The 23037-nt window shown below is 36.7% G+C and overlaps 2 protein-coding genes across 4 annotated transcripts in view; one reads left to right on the forward strand and one right to left on the reverse strand.

Moving 5' to 3' along the window:
- Nucleotides 1-634, reverse strand: part of LOC106868041 (mitotic checkpoint serine/threonine-protein kinase BUB1 beta) — a 58982-nt gene extending 58348 nt beyond the window's left edge. For both annotated transcript variants that reach the window (XM_014913161.3, XM_014913154.3), the window contains exon 1: nucleotides 485-634. In XM_014913161.3, the coding sequence (XP_014768647.2) occupies nucleotides 485-606 (122 nt within the window). In that variant the 5' untranslated portion in view covers nucleotides 607-634. The remainder of the gene's footprint in view (nucleotides 1-484) is intronic.
- A 1208-nt stretch (nucleotides 635-1842) lies between these two features.
- On the forward strand, nucleotides 1843-14922 carry LOC106868029 (uncharacterized). Of its 2 annotated transcripts, XR_001409211.3 has the most exons (5): nucleotides 1843-2705; nucleotides 5807-5860; nucleotides 8594-8671; nucleotides 10797-10947; nucleotides 13626-14922. XR_001409211.3 is itself a non-coding variant. In XM_014913129.3 (4 exons), the coding sequence occupies exons 1-4, from the start codon at nucleotides 1936-1938 to the stop codon at nucleotides 13639-13641; spliced, it is 918 nt and encodes a 305-aa protein (XP_014768615.2). In that variant the 5' UTR covers nucleotides 1848-1935; the 3' UTR covers nucleotides 13642-14922. The 2 variants fall into 2 exon arrangements, 1 of the variants encoding a protein (XP_014768615.2); XM_014913129.3 differs by lacking the exon at nucleotides 10797-10947 and having other exon boundaries at nucleotides 1848-2705.
- Nucleotides 14923-23037: the final 8115 nt, after the last annotated feature.

Here is a 23037-nt window from a genome sequence, read left to right on the forward strand (position 1 = left end):
TGTATCTTTATTTCTAAATATATCGTTCAATATTTGGCAATGTCCAAGGAGTGTCGAGCCTTCGACATACAATTTTTCTCTTAATTTTTACCTCATTTTTCTGTTCAAATATTTTTCCGTTATTTTAACTCTGGTTACACCTTAAATGCATTAATCCGCTTATCTTAAACTATTTCTGAAAACAATACCATAAGTCGGCCGCCAAATGAAGTCTCGACGTAATAGCTTAAGCATGATCGAAATAACAGGTACAACAACTTCAAATTACATTTAAGTTTCAAACAGAAAACATTAGTATTATCCAAACTAGCTACACTATGCCTTAGTAAATAAGTCAGGACATAAATGGCTGGAATGGAATATTTTTTAGACCGTATCATACATAAGGGCCCTGTCCATCAAATTACTGACACGAAACTAAACAACGATAACAAACAACAATATTAGTTTTTGTAACAAGAATAATAAATATCACACAACTCACTGCTTCGTAGCACGAGTCTGGCTAGCATGATCTCCTTTGGGTTGTAAAGCTGAGACGAGCTGTGAAACTGTTCGACCATTTTTCCGTGGTAAAACATTCTCTTTACTCAGTTCCCATTCCATGTCGCCAAACCGACTTCCTCAAGATAACAGAATAAATTTCAAATAACAAACTAATTTCATATTTGCTGCGGTGTCTTCTGATTGGCTGACCGAGTTAATTGTCGTAGAAGATGATTGGCTGTTGTTTATAATTACATTATCAGTTGGAAAGAAATCAGGAAAAACTAAATACCAAACATATAAAATAATTTTTTTAAGGTAAAATTTAATTTCGTATCAATAAAAGATAATTTTTGAGTCATTTTAATTTTATTAAATAATAATAATGACAATATGTATAAATAATGAATTTTTCTGATTTGATGGGCAGCACTTTTCATTTATGTTTTATGTAGTGTTTTTGGTACCGAAACACTTTCAAACTTCGTATACTTGTATATTTTGTGTTATAGAACAGATAAAAATTTTTGTATTTGAAGTTATTTCATGTAAAAAATTGTCGTATGTCGGTAATTTCAACCAATCACTGACGTCTATTGAGGTGAAAACAATTACTGCCGTGGAATGTAAACAACATGTTCTACCGGTGTCATGGGATTTTTTCCCTTGGATAAAATTAGTGCCGTAGTTAGCAAACAATAACTATCCGTCGTACTGTTATTTATGACATCGTTCGTGCGTTTGTACTGGTTTTAGCTTTAGGGTTAGGGTTCGGGTTGTAGAGTTAGGGTTACGGTTAGGGTTATGATTATTTTTGCTATAACCTCACTCATAACCCTAACCCTAATACCCTATAACTCATAACCATAACCCTAACCCTAACCCCAACCCTAACACTAAAACCCTAACCCTAACTCTAAAATCCGAACCCTAACCTTAAAACCTTACTAGGGAATAACACTCTTGACACCGGCAAAAATTATTGTTTACAAAAACAGCAGTAACTGAAAGTGTTTCGTTAAGAAAACAAGTGGTGCCCGTCAAATCAGAAAGATCCGCGGTTCGGCAAAAGAGACAGATAGAATAAGGCGGTGCTCCAGCATGACCACATTCAAATGACTGAAACAAGTAAGAGTAATCTGACGTATAAACACCAATTTATTTGAATATATTCAATTCTGTACAATATCAAATTCTTTTGATATTGTACAGAATAGAAAAATGTTCAAATAAATTGATATATATATATATATATATATATATATATATAGACAATAAACAAGAGAAATGTGTGAGAAAAGAAAATGAGAGGCGGCGGTCTTTATTAGAAGTTTATATCACTTTTGAGACAAGTCTTTCAATATATAAATACAACGTTGTGAGGTGTTTATCAAATTTCAAATGAAGCGGTTTTGCTATTGCTTCGACAATTACCTGTTGTCATGAACAATGCGATATTGCGCAGCAGTTCAGCAGTCACTGAACTCATCTTACACCGCTTTACAAAATCATCATCGTCTACAGCAACGCTCAATCGTGCTTTTACAACCACGGTTACCGAGTTCGGTTACTATGGACTTGATGAAATATCTGAGGGCGAACGGGAATATACACCGGAAAAAATTTGAATCGATATTCAAACGATATGACCATTCATTCTCTGATTGTGAAGTTGTCGATTTAAATGAGTTGTTTAAAGAGAGCGATGAAACACATAAACCATCGTGCCGCACAACGAAAAACGAGAGAAAGTGCCGCAAACCTAGAAAGTTAGCGGTAATCTCTAACAAAAAATACCCGAGATATCAAACAAGGAGTGTAACCAAGAGAAAATGTTCAAAGTCTACAAAAGGCACCACTAACCGCCTTGCGAGAAAATCAAAAACAGCGAGAAAATCAAAAACAGCGAGAAAATCAAAAACAGCGCGAAAATCGAATGTAAAAGATTTTCTCCGGAGTCCTTTACCTAATGGTAATATGATGGGATCGATCGTGTCGCGAAACAAAAGTATGTTCTGTGAACCACCAACCTTTATGGATCTAGATGTTTCGAATTCAGATGACAGCGATAATATTTCTGATGTTGATACAAACGATGAAGATTCTGACAAGAGTCAGTTCTGTACTCCCCCGAGTGTCATTGAAGTAAGTGGTTTCTGTACTCCACCGACGGTAATTAACGAAAAGCTGAACGGAAACTTTAACCAGAACAAGGAAAAGTAAAGTATTTCATTTTATTTTATTTTCATTTTAAAATTCAAGCCGCTAACATCAAGACACGGGTATTTTTGCTTAAATGTTGTGATGAGAATTATGATGTACCGACGCTTTTCACGGAACAGTTGCACTTATACAACCAAAACATTGTTGGGGGTATCGAAATCCCCCACCAACTCATTTTTTTTTTCCGGGTTCATGTTTTTAACAACGGGGATTACGATTTGTAAATTTCTGTATAGAAATTTTCAAAAATATCCTATTTGGTGTGTCTAACCGAAATGATACATACTGAGATTACAATTCTTGAATTTTTTTTCTTCAGAAATTTCAACTTTCAACACTTTTTACTACTTTACTGAAAAACAAGTATATATTTTCATTTATAAATTTTTCTTCCGAAAACTTTAAAATAGAAAAATAGTAGTGTTGTCTACTGAGGCCTCACGGTCTAGGGGACCATTTATGATCAATGATTGTTGTGGCTTGCTCTCAATATATAAATACAGTAGAGCCCAGTGCACCGGTAATCCTCCTTTTTAAAAATAAATCAATATATATCCATTTTACCGGAAGTTATGACGGAAAAATCGGATCTTGTGAATTTTCCGAAAGTCCCCTCCCCACCTCCAGGGCCGTCAGCGTTTTCCACACACTTGTTTGTACCCCACCCCAGGCTGGTTTATTTTTATTTGTTCCCGGGTGAAGGTCTTTATATTGACCTACTACTTCTCTATAGAGACGGCCCTGTCAATTATTTTAATTCAATAATATAACGATGGTGTCGAGAAATAAAAACAATAATTGGCTATCTTTCGTTTTGACTCGAATTTTGTCAACAAATTACTGGGTAATTTCTGTGAGTACGTGTTGTCTTAAACATTTACCTATTCGTTTCGGTCATTCAATTACAATTATTGTACATTAGTCGTTATCACTGATTTGATTTTAATTGACGTCGCTTTCGCCTTGTATTTATTACGTATCCTTCTATTATACATCTCAAGTGTTAGTGTGTCAGTATATATAAGCACACTTATAAAGCGTACATTTTCTTTTACGTTCAAATCTTGCTCGTTTCACACCTACTATATTTTAACTTTTAGGAAAATGGAGTTTTTTTCAATGAAATTTTATAGAAATACTTTTCAAATGGGGTACTACTAAAGCAGCGCGGACCCGAACGCGCTAGCTAGTCGTGAGTGGTCGATCCGACGAAAAGTGCGCGCGAGTGCAAATGAATACATGTGTGCGCGTGCGCGCGCATGCAAATTAGTAAATAATTTTTTTTTTATTACTTTTTTCTTTTCTAAACAACGTAGATAGGTAGAAGGAATAAAAATAACACACTATCTGTTTTTGTTAACTTCATACATTTTTTTTCTTTTAATTAAATTTTGTGAACAAAATAATTTTTATTTTCTAAACAACGTAAATAAATTTTAAAAACGGTGCACATTGGGATTAGACACCGAGGGAAACTTGATATGCTAGAAATAACAGCTAAACGCAAAAAGTTATAAGAACCACAAGGGGTCTTTGATGCCCTGCTAACATCTTTAGTCATTGTTATGGACTCTTGTCTCTGTGGTTAGTGTTGGACTCACAATCATGAGGTAGTGAGTTCAATTACTGGACCGGGCTGTGTGTTGTGTTCTTGAGCAAGACACTTTATTTCATGTTACTCCAGTTCACCCAGCTGTAGAAATGAGTTGCAACATCACTGGTGCCATGTTGTACCAGCTTTTGCTTTTCCCTTGAATAACATCAGTGGAGCGAAGAGGGGAGGCTAGTATGTATGAATGACTGCTGGTCTTCCATAAACAACCTTGCCCAGACTCATTCCTTGGAGGGTAACTTTCTAGGTGCAATCCAACGGTCATTCAAAACTGAAGGGGGTCTTTACCCTTATTATGGACTGTTTTATTCTCTGCTTTCTCTGTTTATGCATTGTAATTTTGTTGTCAGTATCGTCATTTTAATGTCCATTTTCCCATGCTTGCATAGGACAGACAGATCTGTTGAGGCAGATTTTCTACTGCTGAATGTCCTTCCTGTCACTAACCCTCACCTCTTTCCAAGCAAGGTGATATTCCTCCATGTTTTAACAGAAAATTGGAAATCAACAACAATACTGGTTAGACAATGAGGCTTGGTTTATTTGGACAATGAGGATGGTTTAATTTTACACGCAACTGTTGTGTGACCTATACACACATATACATGTGTTACCAGATCTGCTTACAAGGCCTGCAGTGGGACTGAATTTGAAACCATGTGGTTAGGAAGCAAACTTCTTTACCACACAGCCAAGCATGCACCTCTGTTTATAGATTGTAATTTTGTGGCCAAAATAAATTAATTTAAGGACCCTACTCAACATGTAAAACATTTTTATTTAACAAAATCGCTTTTTGTCATCTTTCATATCTTGTTTGCGTATTTGTATATCAAATTCTTGAAACTAAGTTCTTTAATTTTTATTTTTTTTTACAATGATTTTTAACCAAATTTTTATCAGTTATTTTACTCTTAGGTTTACAATCCACCCAACGCTGTATTAGGTCTACAGTTCACCCAGCTTTGTTTTGGGGGTTTATAGTATACTCAGCTCTGTAGTCAGAATTATTTACAGTCCACTCACTTATGCTGAGCATTTTATTCTGAGTAGGTTACAGTGAGTACAGAATCAACAGAAGGCAGCATCCCCTGGCAAAGTGGATTGGCCTGCAAGAGTCCAGTGCCAGTTCCATTGAAAAAAAGCTCTTGTGCTGGTGCCATGTAAAAGCGCTTCTGCTAGTGGCACATTAAAAGTACCTAACACACAGTGTAAAGTGGTTGACGTAAGGAAGGGCATCCAGTCATAGAAACCAAGCCAAATCAGACTAGAACCTGGTGCAGCTCTCTAACTTGCCAGCTCTGGTCAAACTGTCTAACTTATGTCAGCATGGAAGACAGATGTTAAAAGATGAGGATGGTTTATTTTTACACATACAGGAAACAACATATTTCTTTTAATACCCTAGTGATGCTTGTAATAATTAAACTAAACCTTTTTTTGTTAATCATGTAAATTCTATTCTTTTTTTCTTTCTATTTGTAGACAATCAAATCTATGGCAAGAACGCTTCAGCAGACATTATGTTCCAGTCAATAAGTAAGTTTTTAACCCTTAAATGTATTGGTTTCAAATTTTGGCACTGCCAGCAGTTTTAAGTTGGTTACATCAACTCTAGTATTCAACTGCTACTTACTTTATAGAGCCCGAAGGGATGAAAGGCTAAGTCTACCTTGGCAAAATTTGAACGTGAAGTTGGATGAAATGACACTAAGTATTCTGCCAGTTCACTGCATTTAACCCTTAAATATGCTGTTTTTTTATAGTTTTACATAAACTGTCCTGCAGTTTATCAGCTTACTTGATCAAAAGGAAATAATAGTGTAGCAATCTATACATATAAAATGTAATCTTTGAACAGATGGATAAAATTAACATGTCTCTTTACATCTCTATATGTATTGGTCTTACTGTGAAATCAGGCCGAGGATGTTTTCAGCATCCATGAGACAAGGATTGAGCTGGATGGCTTTAACATCACTTTACAATTCTTTAAGATACTGTATTTTTTTTTTTTTTTTTTTTTTTTTTACTTGTTTCAGTCATTTGACTGTGACCATGCTGGGGCACCAGCTTTAAGGGATTTAGTTGAAGAAATCAACCTCAGAACTTATTTTTTATTTTCACTTTTATTTTTTGAAGCCCGGTACTTATTGTATTGGCTTCTTTTACCAAACTGCTAAGTTACAGAGGTGTAAACATACCAACATCAGTTGTCTCACAGTGGTGAAAAACAAACAAAGATACAAAGACACACATGCACACACACACAATGGGCTTCTTTCAGCTTCTGTCTATCAAATCCACTCACAAGGCTTTGGACAGCCTGAGGCTATAGCAGAAGACACTTGCCCCAGGTGTGATGCAATGGAACTGGACCCAGAACCATGTGATTGAGGAGCACCCAGTGCCACAGTTTTGCATTGGTACTGTAGTAACTGTCTAGTTATCAATAAGAATTATTTACATAAATGAGTTGAATCACAGGTTTTGTTCATATCTTAATAAGTAGTCTGTTATTTTTCTTGTAAAATCAGAAGTTGTTGGAGGATCCCAGACTTTACAGTCCAAAGCAATTACTTGGCAGCCTTCATTATGGTTCTTGTACATGCACTAAAGCTTGTGCAAAAATATTCAATATACCTTACCATGTACCATGACATTAGTGTGGCATGCAAGATTGTTGCACTTAATGCTTTTGGAAAAAGAAGACTACACAACATGAATCTTTATAACGTTCAAAAATTTTACAAATCCTTCTCTATACTATGTGTATCTCAGTTTTTGAAAAAGTACACCCATGTCCCCACATGTTGTAAGAGGCAACTAAAAGGGCTTAGAAACAAAGGGTATCAGGTCTGAAAGCACTGCTTCAAAGAATTCATTCAATCTATGCCAGCATGGAATTTGGATGCAAAAAAGATGAGAGAATGATTCACCTTTCCACTTTTGTGAATATAATCTGCACAGAAATGCATATGTGAAAATGTGTGTGTTATAAGAATGCACATGTAAAAAATAAACTTCCTTTTTTTATTTTATATCTTTTATCTTTTACTTGTTTCAGTCATTAGACTGTGGCCATGCTGGGGTATTACTTTGAATTTTTAGTCAAATGGAACAACCATACTGCTTATTTCGGTCTCTTCTGCTGAACTGCTAAGTTATGAGGATGTAACCACACCAATGCTGGTTGTCAAGCAGTGATGGGGAGACAAAGACAAGCACAGACACATACATATAGCCCCACAGGGGGCGAAACATAGAGGAGACAAACAAGGATAGACAAAGGGTTTAAGTCGATTACATCGACCCCAGTGCATAACTGGTACTTATTTAATCGACCCCGAAAGGATGAAAGGCAAAGTCGACCTTGGTGGAGTTTGAACTCAGAACGTGATAGTAGACGAAATACCGCCAAGCATTTCATCCAGCGTGCTAACGATTCTACCAGCTTGCTGCCCTACATATATATATATATATATATATATATATATATATATATATATATATATATATATATATATATATATATATATATATATATATATATATATATATATATATATATATATATGTGTGTGTGTGTGTATATATATATATATATGTGTGTGTGTGTGTATATATATATATATATGTGTGTGTGTGTATATATATATATATATGTGTGTGTGTGTATATATATATATATATGTGTGCTGGGCTTCATTCAGTTTCTGCCTACTAAATCCACTCAAGGTTTTAGTTGACCTAAGGTCATAGTTGGAAACACTTACCACACAGCCATGATGCCTACACCTACGGATAAAATGTCACTAAGCATTTTGTCTGGTGTGCTAGCGATTCTGCCAGTTCATCACCTTATAAATATGTTTATTTATTTTCAAGAAATGCTATAATTCTAAAATTGTTAGCAAAATTAGTTTAAACATTTGTAATAAGATATTATCTTCATCATTTTAACATCTACTTTTCTTTGCTTGCATGGGTCAGATGGAGTTTACTGAGGCAGATTTTTCTACACCCAGATCCCTTTCTTGTTGCCAATCTTTACTCATTTCTCAACAAGGTAGTATTTTTTTTATGAAATAACTAAGGAAATACTAAGAAATTCACATCGAAATTACAGTTGATTTATGGTGGAAAGAAACTCTCATATAACGAAAACAAAATGATAAAATTGTAAGATATCAATATTTAGGACATTGAGAAATATTAATATAATTATAGTTTTATAATTGTTTGCTTTAATTTCCTATATTTTACCCATAGGTCTATGCTAACTAAAAATCAAAGAACCGCAAAAGCTCTTTTAAGATGGCAGGAGCATTTTGCTCACATGTTTCCAAGGTAAAGTTTTTAATTTTGTTTCAATCTAAGTTACATTAATTACACACACACGCACACACACACACACACACACACACACACACACTCACACATATATATATATATACCTATATCTATACATGGTCTGATCAATAAGTATCCAGACTGTTGCCATAGTAATGAAGCTAAAGCATGCATAGTGAAGCCGCTTGGCACAGATTGACATTGAACACTGCTGTGAATGCACACTAAGTTTTAATGTTCTAGTTCTCTTCCACTGTTTACAGCAGTGCTTGGAAGGAAGGTGTGTAGTGTGTGATCGTCGCATTGACCATGACAGCGTAAGTTGAGCAGAGAATCTGCATCAAATTTTGCCAAAAGTTTGGTGATACCTGCTCAGAGGTCTATGCAAAGTTTTCAAAAAGTTTCCATTGTTCTTGACACAATCAAAGAGATCTTGTGCCACTGAAACCGGAGTGTCTTTTTGCTCAGCTGTAAACAGTTTTGGCACAAACTTGACAGACATGCATCTAATACCCAAATCTTCAGTGATAATGGACTGAACTGAACCATAACTAACCTCCACTCCTCTCATAACTCATGGATGGTGATTTGACGATTTCCCCTCAAAGCTGCATGCATATCTGCGATGTTTTTCTCAGTCCTGCTAGATGCAAGTCTCCCAGAATGTTTGTCAGTATTGACATTTTTCAGCTAACTTGGAAACATCTGAACCACTCATATATTTGTGTGCGGTTCATACACTTTCTGCAACTTTGCATAGGCCTCTGAGCAGGTATCGCCATGACCACTTTCTCTGTCATGGTCAATGCAGCGATCACACACTACACACCTTCCTTCCAAGCACTGCTGTAAACAATGGAAGTGAGCTAGAATGTTAAAACTTAGTGCGTAGGCACAGCAGAGTTCAAAGTCAATCTTTGCCTAGCGGCTTCACTTTGCGTGCTTTAGCTTTGTTACTATGGCAACAGTCCTGATACATATTGATCAGACCTCATGTATATATATATATATGTAAATAATCTGTAAATAATATGTGGCAATTATTCGGTAGCCATGATAAAACTCCGAGTTTCGGATGCCGGGGCAGAAACCCACACCGGCATCTCTTCAGTTATCTGGCCATCGAAGAATGCTATGAAAATGATCGTTAAACAAAGGGAAATTACTGTGTGATTGGCCGTTATTAAGACAAAAGAGCTATTAGAATGACCGCTAAGTGAGGGGAGGGAGTAAAAATGTCCATAGTATTCACGTAAGCGCACCAGTCCATACATACACATGCGCACCCGCACACCTATGTACATGCGCCTATATGTATATATATATATATATATATATATATATACTCATCCACTCTCACTGAAAACACACACATACTCACCCACACATTTGCCAAAGAAAATAATATATATATATATATATATATATATATACACGCCCACACACACGCAATACGCTTGCAAAAAGGTTCATACACACGTCTATATACGCACATGCCCAAGAAACAACAGGGCTAAAGGCAAAATACAGAAAAAAATGTAAAAAAAAAGTGTGAAAAGTCCATAGGGGTAAAACACGTCTATATGCGCACATTCTTGCATGCATGTACACATGTGCCCGCACACACGCACACATCCACAAGCGTGCACAAAAGGTTCCATGTACTCATCTATATACGCACAGGAAAAAAGGAGGGTGGAAGGTAGAATGCAGAAAAACTATGTGTAAAAAAATATATAAAACAATAGCTCTATAAATATGTAAAAAAAAATATAGAAAATATATAAGAATTATAAGTAAAAAGTATAGAGAGATAATATACTTGTACATAGACACAATATAGAAAGCAAGTCCTATCAGTAATCTCGAGGGGACCAAAAACGTAACAAATATTTAGCCACATGTGGACATGATCCGAAAAGTTCAATTCTTGAATTTAGACAGGTGGCAGCTGCCTTTCCAGATGAGCAATCTTTCCATATCACAAAGACTGCACTTTCTGCTGCCGTTGGAGTAGGGTTTACACTTGGCTAAGATCTTCTAATGGATGTTGTAACTGGTACCTTTATCTTTTAAGGAGCATATATGACTGGATAATTTGGTTGTTTTCCTTTTATCCCAGTGTCTGACGCTCAAGGTGTGATTATTGAACCTGGTCTTGAAATTACCCTCTGGAAGGCCCACATATTTCTTCGTCGAAACTGTGTCCTTAGTGGATATAGAGTCCACGGTGGCTTCATACATGATGGTCTCGGACATGTGGATGTGTGCAGGTACGTACGTATATAGATGTGTGTGCGTGCATGCGAGAACGTGCACATATCGTCGTGTTTTGCCCTTATGGCCTTTTTACACTTTTTTCTGTATTTTGCCTTTAGCCCTGTTGTTTCTTGGGCATGTGCATATATAAATGTGTGTATGAACCTTTTTGCACGTGTGTGTATGTGTGCAAGCATGTTGCATGCACGTGTGTGTGTGTGAGAGCGTGTATGCGGGTATATATATATATATATTATTTTTTGGGGCAAATGTATGGGTGAGTATGTGTGTGTTTCATGTGAGAGTGAATGAGTGTATATATATATATATATATATATATATATATATATATATATTACGGAGATGTACTTGCATAGCATGTGACCTGATCTGAGATCATGTGCTGGAACGAAAACAATTGCAGTGTGGAAGGTGTTTATAAGCCATTTAAAATAACACAAAATCCGTTAGATTCACTTCAACATTTAAATTTATCATCTGAGATGCAGCACAGAATTTTGTCAGTGAACAGGTCGCGGTCTCAAAGCGACGAAAATATTTTGACAAATTAAATTTAAATGTTGAAGTGAATCTAACAGATTTTGTGTGTTATTTTAAATGGCTTATAAACACCTTCCACACTGCAATTGTTATATATATATATATATATATATATATATATATATATATATATATATATATATATAGGTGCATATACGTGGGTGTGTAGGCGCGCATGAGTATGTATGGACTGGTGCGCTTACGCGAATACTATGGACATTTTTACTCCCTTACCTTTACTCCTTCCCCTCACTTTGCGGTCATTCTAATAGCTCTTTTGTCTTAATAACGGTCAACTGCACAGTAATTTCCTTTTGTTTAACGGTCATTTTCATAGCAATTTTCAATGGCCAGATAACTAAAGAGATGGCGGCGTAGGTTTCCACCCCGGCATCCAAAACTCAGGCTACCAAATAATTGTCACATATTATTTACAGATAAATTCCTCTATTTACATAATATCGAGGTCTCTTTCTTTTTTTGTTGTCTTACCTTTTCTATCAATATATATATATATATATATGTATATATATATATATATATATATATATATATATATATATGTATATATATATATATATATATATATAATTTAGATATAGGATAAAATCTTTATAAGAATTTATCAAGTAGTTAGCGTGAAAAACCTCATGCTCTTAATATAAAATGCCCTTAATATAAATAAATATATTTATAGGGAATAATTAAATTTTTCCCTTATGAGGTTTTTCATGCTAACTACTTGATAAATTATTATAAAGATTTTATCCTATATTTAAATTGTAAATTTAACCAGAATTTATTCAGTGCTGAATTTTATTCTGAATGAAAATGTGTGCCGAGATACAATTTGAAAAGCCCGCCTCTTACAAGGATATATAAGTGTGAACAATTTCTATGTACTATGCTGGATACATGTTCGTCTGGTATGTTGATTTTTGTGTATTTTTTATATGTCTTGACTATGCTTGCACTGACGATTAAAAAAGTGAATTTTGTGCACTAATTATGAAATCATATGATATGCAGCTAAGTCTGGTTTTAAAAGGCTCGCTTCGAGAGTTGCATTCCCTCGCGTTACTCATTTAAATAAGTAGAGGCTCCTTTTGAAGGCAAGGATTTTAGTTGTACATTTATGTGGAAGGAGTATTGTGTAGTGATTTGTATCTTGATGTTGTTGAAGAAAGAATTGGTTATTTAACCCCTAAAGTTTATCAGCAGACACTAATGACCACTCTCTTCAAATTGGAATATCTGCTAATGAATTGTTAAAGGTGTTGAGTTTACAGCTGTCTGCTACTAAACATGTTACCAACCATTTAACTAAGAATTTCCTGGAGCTGGTCTGATTCAGCTTGACGGAGAAAGATTAATTAATGTGTCATTTTGACAGTGTTTGAACTTTGGGGTCCAACTCTAACTTTAGTTTTTATAGCTACTCTGATTCTGTTGCCTACACTTTCTATAGTGGTGGCATAAAATGTGTGACCCGCTTGCAATTTCTGATCATAGCTCTTCCTTTCCTTTAGACTGTGATATATATTTGAAAACTTGTCTTCTATCACCTGTAGCTGAGAGGACTGACTAGTCTTTGAATTCTTTTATTTAACCCTTTAGCATTTAGACCAACCATATCAGGCCCAAATATTTTACATTTCTTATGTTTAAACTGGCCAGATTTGGCCTTTTTATACCTACCCTACAATGTCATTTTAAAAAATATATAATCACATCATTGAAATCTGAAGCTATGAGATAATGCATAATTAATAGAAAACAATGTGAATAAAAAAATATTACATTTGACTGTGTAATATGAGTACTAAAGTGTTGAATGTTCATTTACTTTTGAGTTAGTCAAGATGGGGTTGGGGTCAGTGCCTACAAGAAAATAGGCAAAGAAGCCATTGCAAATATAGCCATTTACCAACCAGTCAACTGTCTGTGCATAGACATAAGCAGTTAGCCACTGAGAGCCCCACCTGAGCCCTGCAGGAGGCCATCAGTTGACGAGTAAAAGCATCCACTAACTTTGAAATGGAAACCTTGTCCCTGGATGCAGTTTTAGCAATGCATGTGCAGTTGCTGGTAAATAGTACTTTTCTAATCTTAATTTTTCTTCTCTTTCCAGGTCTCCTCCTCTATAATGAGACACAGAATGCAGCAGACTTATTTTCCAAAATCTAATTTATCATCAGTAATTTATGAGGAAAGAAGCACCAGTTGACTTAGTTAATGACCAGTGAATTCTCCATAAATATTGATCCAATGCCAAAATGGATGGAAACTTATTTGTTCCTACTTTGAAAGACTTGATTTTTCTATCTTTTTAACCATTCTGCCTCCATTCTCTGTTTGGAATATGAGAAAATCTAATAACGTCAAACCATTGCTAATGGTCTTTGGTCTTCTTTTAAATTATTTTCTCTTGGCTGTCTTGGAATATATTGTTCTTCAAAATTTATATATTGTATGGTACTTTGAAATGGCCAAAGCAAAATTTTAGAAACAATGTGAAGATTTATTTGTGTTGCTCACTTCTTTTTATGTCTAACATTGTGGCTTTTATATGGTTGTCTGAAATATCAAGTATTGAAGCATCTGAGAATGATTCGGTCCACTTTTACTGGTGCTAAACATTCCTGCTGCACATATGGAAGAAATGTGACTGTTACCGTTAATTGACTAACATGGAGAAATTTCATTCAACTCCTGTTGTAACTAATTTAAAAAACAGAGAAATATATAGTCTGATCAATAAGTATGCGGACTGTTGCTATAGTAACAAAGCTAAAGCACAGAGAGTGAAGTCACTTGGCACAAATTGACCTTGAATTCTGTTGTGTATGTATACTAAGTTTTAACATTCTTGCTCACTTCCGCTGTTTACAGCAGTGCTTGGAAGAAAGGTGTGTAGTGTGAGCTAGAATGTTAAAACTTAGTGCACATGCACAGCAGAGTTCAAGGTTTATCTGTGCCAAGCGGTTTCACTCTGTGTGTTTTAGCTTCGTTACTATGGCAACAGTCCCAATACTTATTGATCAGACATTGTAAATTTGCCATAAATGGTAGGATGCTGATCTAAAAACCATGTGTGAATCAAGTTTCACAGAATTCCTTGTCTTTTAATTGAATCCCTTTACCTTCTGAGATTGGATTCTACCAAGGTCAGCTTTGCTTTTCATTCTTCCGATGTTGATATAATCAATTACAACTCCCATTCTCACTCACAAAAAGTGTACTTTTTTACATTTTAATTAACATGTACATTTAGTCCATACGCAACTTTCATCGATATTTGCACCCTATATCATGTTCAAAACAAGTCAATATTTATAAACTGAATTATTTTAATTGTATAATTTCACTGACAAATTTTTCTTGTTGATTATTATCCCAATTTAAATTTAAAATTTTGTTACAATGTTTTTTTTTTATTTGTTGTTTTATTCTTTTTTTTATTAATTGTTTACTAATATCAGCAATGCTTTTAAATTCCTATACGTAGAACATTTGAAGGACTTTGGTTCAGGCATTTTAATTTTATTTATTACTTCATAAGATTTGTGTGACCAAAAAGTACACAGTTTCTTTATATATACATTACTAACAAAAGGTCTTAAGACCATCCTGAAATATTAATGTCCAGCTTCATGCAGGATTTAGATCATAAAATTCCAAAATAACAACTATATACTTTTTCAATATGCTATTTAGCTGCACAGTACTAAAACAATCAGAAATTTGATTCTTCAAAGTGACCTTTCAGTAAAATGGCTACTGACATTTAGTAGTTACAATTTCCTTGTTGAGTGTGGCAGAACCTGAAAATAATCTGACGTTTTGCTGTTGCAGTTCGTGTTGCATACAAATGGCACAGATGTCACTGAAACATTTACTTTAACTTTTGAGGTGGGACAGGCCGGAAGTAGAACTGTTGAATATACAGAAAAAGGAATAGATGAGAATTCCAAGCAGTATCTAATGTAAAGCAGGGTATAAAAGAACAAGTCTTTGTTAACTGAATCCTTCTGTCTTGCGGATTTAACATCTCTGTTAGAAAGGATGTTGAAGCTGCAAAAAACTTGCTTTGGAACCTTTTTGGCTGAATCTCATAAAAAATTCTATCACTATTTTTAGGCACAGACTTTGCTGTGTGGTTGAAAAGCTTGCTTCAGAAACATGGTCTTGGGTTCATCCCACTGTGTGGCTTTTGGGTCTTCTGCTAGTCCTAGGCTGATGAAAGCCTTGCGAATGGATATGGTAGATGGACTGAAAAAAGCCCATGGTATATATATATATATAGTGCAAGAGAGTTAGGGGTTGAGGATTCAATCCACTAAGGGATAGTATCTATCCAACTGGGAGGGTACCCAATTATTGTTACACTAGTGTTATACCAAGTGTAATAAGTGGGTGTGGGTAAAAGGGGGTTATTTTACCCTAAATTTATATACCGCATATTCTCCTCCATTTTCTTATTGCTATATATATATATATATATATACACACTCACACGTGTGTTTGTCTCCCATCAAAGCTTAACGACTTGTGTTGGTTTGTTCATGTTTCCATAACTTCACAGTTTGTTGAAGGTAACTGACAGAATAAGTACTAGGATTTAAGAAAATAAGTCCTGTAGTCAATTTATTTGACTAAAACACATCAAGGCAGTGCCCCAGCGTGGCCACAGTCCAATGACTGAAATGGGTAAAAGATAAAATGTGTATTTTGATAATTGTTTTTGTTGTTTTACATGTACTGGTTTGTTTGAGACTGCTTTCTAACAAAACAATATGGATGTGATACGATCTGTTTGAATCTGTGTAGTCTTCCTGTAGGCATGAAAGCATGTAAATTGAAGCACGAGTCAGCTGGAGAAAAAAATATGCAGAAGGGAACACTTACAGTATTATCTGGTGTGCAAAGAAATGTTGATTCAAACATCCAGTTACAGGTGTCACCTTATTAAATTTTATTTACTATATAAACCTTGTTCCGTTTATTTGAAATTAGCCTCATAAACCATCAGCAGTGAACTTCCAAATCACTGTCAATGATAGTCAGATGGGGCCAAATCAGGAAAATTCAGAGTGATCAACTAGTTCAAAGTCACAGTCATGCACAGCAGCCATTGAAACCAAGGACTTGTGTGCTGGAGCATTGTCTTTGCGAAATAAGTTCCTCTTCATTAGTTTTTCTGATTGTTTGGTCTTGATAGACTTTCATCAGCAAGTTGGCATAGTATTCTTCATTGATGATGTGACCCTTTTGAAGTTAGTCAATAGACAACACCATGCCTTTTGCATCTCCCAAAAGTCAGGCCATCACTTCCCCTGCAAATGAAACGATCCTGGCCTTCTCTGGAGCAGGTGAGGTGTGTTTCCACTACATTGAGCAGGTGAGGTGTGTTTCCACTACATTGAGCAGGTGAGGTGTGTTTCCAGTACATTTGAGTCTCTGGCTCAAAGTGGTGAAACCAACACTCTTCCTGTGTTAGGAAACATTCAAGGAAGCCAACTGGATCAGCCTCAGATTTTTCAGTGATGTGATCAGGTGTCAGAAGCTGTGACACCCACTGAGCAGAAACCTTTGTCATCAATTTTATTGTGCAGAATATTCTCAACTCTCTCACGGGATATACAAACAGCATTGGGTATTTGATTTATAGTCAATCGCCTGTCATCTATCACCATGAACGTTTTCTTTAATGGTGGCAGTTGCAGGACGTCTAGACCCTGGCTCATCTTCAAGACTCTCCTTTCCCATCCTGAATTCAGCTGTCCATTTTTACACAGTTGATAAAGCTAGAGTATCATCCCCTAATGTAGCAACCATGTCAACTTGAATATCCTTGGAGGCATTTGATTACATGACGATGCCATATATTTTGTCGATTTTCATGAGAAGTCGCTACTAGTTACTCTTGAAGTCTTCTTTGAATAGTCAGAGGTGAGTCTAATAACTATGCAGTTATTAATAAGAAGTGTTGAAATTAATGCATACAAGGTTTCATAGCTCTAGCATCACTCCTTCATTGTTAACCTATGAACTTTTTAGCCAACCCTTGTGGGCGCGGCATGTCCACCGCCAACTATTTCAAGAGTGTAATGAGTGCTTTTTACGTGCCACCACCATGGGCGCCAGTTACGTGACACCGGCATCGGCCACAACTACGATTTCACTCGGCTTTAGTCTATTCAAGCACGGCATATCGCCAAAGGTCTCTCACTTATCACCTCTGTGAGACGCAACGTTCGAAAGGTGCTTTTTACACACCACTGTTACGAGACACCGGCATCGGCCACGACTACAGTTTCACTTGGCTTGACGGGTCTTCTCAAGCACAGTCTATCGTCAAAGGTCTTGGTCACTTGTCATTGCCTCCGTGAGGCCCAACGTTCAATGATCGTGCTTCACTACCTCGCCCCATGTCTTCCTGGGTCTACCTCTTCCTCAGGCTTCCTTCACAGAGATCAACACTTTTTTTACACAGCTCTCCTCGTCCATGCGCATCACTTGATCATATCAGCGCAGTCATATCTGATGCCCCTCATGTTCAGCTTTTCTCTCAAGACGCTTACAATGTTGTACATGCGCACTGACATTGCATTTCCAACGAAACATACTAGCTTCATTTCTTTCAAGCCTACGCATGTCCTTGGCAGTCACAGCCCATATTTCACTGCCGTGTAGCATGGCTGTTCGCACATAGGTTTCATACAGTCTACCTTTCACTTTGACGGAGAGGCCCTTTGTTACCTAGAGAAGGAGCTCTGAACTTTGCCCAGCCTACTTTTATTTTTGCAGCTACGCTCTCGGAGCATCCACCTCCACTAATAATTTCGTCACCTAGATAACAGAAGTCATCAACTACTAGCTTCCTCCACTGGCATTTGATAAAGTCTATTTTCTGTACGTTTTTAGTGTTTACTGTACCTGTGCACTTTCCACACGTAAAAACTAATTTCCCTGTTAACTTTCCTCTGATATTGCTGCACCTCTTATGTGTCCATAGCTTACACCGAGTACATCTTATAGAGTTTCTACCGACGCTTTTTCTACATATCGAGCAAGACAATGTACCTGAAGGAAATTGTGATTTGTCCGCTTTCCTACTTAGTGAGACTGGTTTTTGCTTAATTAACTCCAAGGCTCTTGCTTCCATACCCGAAATAACGTCTTCAGTTCTGGAAGTGATTCGGTTATAAGAGCTAAGTCATCAGTATAGAGGAGCTCCCAGGGGCAGCCCGTCCTCTGTTATTACCTGGAGGACTATGATGAACAAGAGAGGGTTAAGGACTGATCAAACTTTTTTATTTGTTGATTAACAAGTCTACCATCGTTTTCATGTTGAGAATTCTCAGCAATTATCATACCTACCACATGGGATATTGGTATTCGTCTCCATCTTGGATTAGAATGCAACAAAGCTTCACGAGACTGCGGAATTTTGATGAAAGAAAATAATATACAGATCAGGGAATTCAACTCTTAATTGTTATCTCCCTTGCATTAGTTCTAGCCTGAAAGACCACAGCCAATTTTACGAAAAGATCCAACTGTAGATCAAAGCGAAATAGGTATCATTAGCAAATCTATGTTAGACGACATCGTACGACACATCAGAGCCCCTTCAAATGGACGCAATGGACATATAACAGCGCAACAAAGGATTATTCTTCTGTGGCAAGAGAAAAGTGATTTATTTATCAACGTCTAAAAAACCCACCTTGAGCACTTTCCTCTTCACTGTCCAGTGTCCTGGGGCAGAAACAACATAAGCAACTCCTGTGCACCAGGTCTTTCTGATGTTTGGCCATCTTTCAGAAGACATCCAACTCTGGATGTCAATGTCAATTGTGCTAAAGTCCCCGTCCCATCGTATAGTCACTGCCAAAGGAGATGTGCTTTTACAACTTCTCACCTCAGTATGTTGGATCAAAGAAGTATCATGTAGTTTTGGGTTAAGTAACTTATATGATTACTGCTTTCCCAGATAAACACCACAATTCCCAATCAAAACAGGAATTGTAGGCTAAATGATGAGGCAACTAGCTATCGTTACAGCATTATGTGCGCCAAAATTCATCCAGCACTCAACAAACTGTCATAATCGGAAACATCTGCGCTCTTATCGGAATTGTGCTCCGAACTAGCGTTGGACCTGGGATATAGTGTTTCAATGTTAAGATTCAGAGCAAACTCTACGTTCTTGTATTGCAGTGATTGATCGCAAGTATAAAGAAATGTTACATCCGTAAATCGGGTCTCGATGATTCCTCAAAGGGATCAGACCTTGTGAGCCATAGGTTTGCAGAGTTTACAAAGAAGTTTGAAGATGATTGTTGAAGTATTTTCGACGTTGTCATACTTCAAAGCAATCCATTCAGTGAGTGAAAACGCGTGGCTTAGTGGTTAGAGTATCCAGGTCACGATCATAAGGTCATAAAGTCGTGAGTTCGATTCCCGGTAGCATATTGTGTCCTTAGGCAAGACACTTTATTTCTCTTTGCTTCAATCCACTCAGTTGGTAAAAATGAGTTGTATGCTGAATCTCCTTGAGAACTACGTTAAAGGTACGCGTGTCTGTAGAGTGCTCAGCCACTTGCACGTTAATTTCACGAGCAGGCTGTTCCGTTGATCGGATCAACAAAGAACCCTCGTCGGACAGCCAAGCAAGCCATTCGGTGAATACTGAAATAAAGGCAACAGTCAATATCTTAATGGATTTCATAATCAAAGTAATTGGAGACAATTAAGAGACTTCTGTGTTTGAGAAAAAGGCGTATATAATCCGCTTGTAAGTCTAGGTCTCCTATAATAATACCACATCTTCAATGCGACATACATATCCATTTCATTTATTCAAGGATAAAGCATTGATCTTGAAATAATGATTAAAACAAGAAAATAGATTAGAAGAAATAACAGAGATGACCATGTAGAGACAGGAAAACTTGTACATATAGTTAGAGGTATGTCGGGTCAAGTCCATTAACGTTAGAGCTGACAAATGGTGCTGTAATACTAAATAGTAGTAGGTGGATGACTGTCAACACATTTTGGCTACACCATTCGACAATAACTAGAATGCGTTAAGAGTCAAACGACATTTCTGTACTTTTAGCTAACTTTGTTTTTAAATCCCGCGTGGCTTCGAGACACCAGTTTTCGAATGTTGATTTCAAATTTTGGCAGTTTCGGGGTAAGTCGATTACATCGACCCCAATGTCTAACTTGGTACTTATTTTATGGACCCCTAAAGGATGAAATGCAAAGTCGACTTCTGCGGAATTTGAACTCAGACCGAAAAAGACAGGCGAAATGTCGTTAAGCATTTTTCCCCGGCGTGCTGATGTTACTGCCAGCTCTCCGCTTTCTGCTTTTCTAATATTGAGGATGGTTGAAAATATGCCCAATCAGGGGTTTCTTTTGAGGTCTTTGCTTGAATCGTTGGTCTCCAAGTTCCCTAGTGGCTTTGTGCTACTCTGTACGAGATTTAGTATGGAGGGTTTCTAGAGTCGGATAGAAGGCTACCAGAGATTGAGAGGGTTGTTTCATGAATGGCTGTGGATACTTAATTATATTGTTAATAGAAGATAAAATAAATGGTAAGACAGAAAAAGAATACCCAGAAGTAGGTAAGTGAATAATAACAAGAATTGGACAGACTCAAAACCCTAAAGCCTAAACACCGGGTGTGCGTATTTTTTACCTTCGCCGACAGTTGTTAAGGAAGATTTTCTACGGTTGGATGCCTTTCCTGTCGCCAGATCTCATCTGTTTCTAAGCAAAGTAATGTTTCCCCAGGGCCGGACATATTCAAGAATTATTAGCCTTTGTCAGAGCGATGTATAATCTTATTTCGTATTTACCAGACTTGTGTGTGCGCGTTTATGTACACACATTTGTGATGGTATTCTTCTCAAAGTATTCAGTTCAGTCCGAGTGTATGGTGGAAAAAAAAAAATTGCCCAAGCTACCACGCAGTGGAATCGAACATGGAACCACATAGTTACGAAGCAAACATCTTAACCACACACCCATGTTTGGCAGCTTTTAGACCTTAAATTTTGTATGAATTGTAATTTTATTTAAACTTAATGTACGCCAAAGTGTTACTCCAAATAATCGCTAAAGCGAAACTGGGACCTCATTCCAGATCCCAGTTTGAACCGAAGTCTAAGAAATTCAGATCGTGGGCCACAAGGACACAAAAAACTTTAGATTCTAATCTTGCTCACTACGTACGTGTTTATTTCCTTTGCTGAGGGTAATGAACTAATTTTTGACAATGCAGATCATCCACTATAAGTTTCCTTGAATTCGAGTGTATTTTTTTTTTTCACTTACGATGTGTAAAACACTTACATCCATGCCCGTCGTTAAGGGGATACACTGGACGGTAATTCCCCCCTCACAATTCAATGGTGCACCCTCAGATTTACAGTGATTACTTATATCGCAGCACTACTATTGCATTATAACAAATTAGTGCCCCAGTCACCAAAGTCTGGCGACGGGTCTGTGTTCATCACAACTACTTATTTCTGTTTTTAGGGAATTCTCACAGTTCGTGGCTGTGTGGTAAGAAGCTTGCATCCAAACTATATGGTACCGGGTTCAGTTCTGCTGTGTAATACCTTGGGCAAGTGTCTTCTAATATAACCTCGGGCCGACCAAAGCCTTGTGAGTGGATTTACAAAACGAAACTGAAAAAAAGCCTATCATATATATATATATATATATATATATATATATATATATATATATATATATACATGTGTGTGTGTGTCTTTGTGTCTGTCTTTGTTCCCCATCACCGAATGACAACCGGTGGTGGTGTGTTTACATCCTGTAACTTAGCGGTTCAGCAAAAGAGACCGATAGAATAAGTACCAAGCTTAAGTCCTGGGATCGATTTGCTCGACTAAAAGGCGGTGCTCCAGCATGGCCACAGTCGAAAGACTGAAACAAGTAAAAGAGTAAAAGAGTATATACAGGGTTATTCAAAAAGAATGACCCGATTTCATTACGCAATATTCTAATAAGGAAAAGCAATAGAAACCTCCAGCTAAGTCACAAGTATTTACTCACAATCAACTTTTATTTCCTGTCTTACAAGTGATCAATGTGGTCACCACCTGCAGCACGGGTAACATCAATGCGATAAGAGAATTCCTCCCAGACCCGTATCAGCATATCACGATTCACTGAGTTGAACGCTGTTATTCGATGTTTAAGGTAATTGAGTTTAGTAGGTAACGGTGGAACATAACGCGATCTTTTACATATCCCCACAAGAAAAAATCACTCACGGTGGATCACACACTCAGTGGATTGTGATATTCTGAGAGGAATTCTCTTATCGCATTGATGTTGCCCGTGCTGCAGGTGGTGGCCACATTGAACACTTGTAAGACAGGAAATAAAAGTTGATTGTGAGTAAATACTTGTGACTTAGCTGGAGTTTTCTATTGCTTTTCCATATTAAAATATTGAGTAATGAAATCGGTTCATTCTTTTTGAATAACCCTGTA

This window comes from Octopus bimaculoides, chromosome 9, assembly GCF_046866305.1.
Source record: "Octopus bimaculoides isolate indiv1 chromosome 9, ASM4686630v1, whole genome shotgun sequence".
NCBI classification, from domain to species: domain Eukaryota; kingdom Metazoa; phylum Mollusca; class Cephalopoda; order Octopoda; family Octopodidae; genus Octopus; species Octopus bimaculoides.

Excerpts from the sequence above, each read along its gene's own strand:
- LOC106868029 (XM_014913129.3), top strand. The coding sequence starts at position 1,936 with ATGCGATATTGCGCAGCAGTTCAGCAGTCACTGAACTCATCTTACACC. Across the intron at positions 2,706-5,806 it reads TTTAACCAGAACAAGGAAAA|ACAATCAAATCTATGGCAAG; the intron begins GTAAAGTATTTC and ends TTCTATTTGTAG. Across the intron at positions 5,861-8,593 it reads CATTATGTTCCAGTCAATAA|GTCTATGCTAACTAAAAATC; the intron begins GTAAGTTTTTAA and ends TTTTACCCATAG.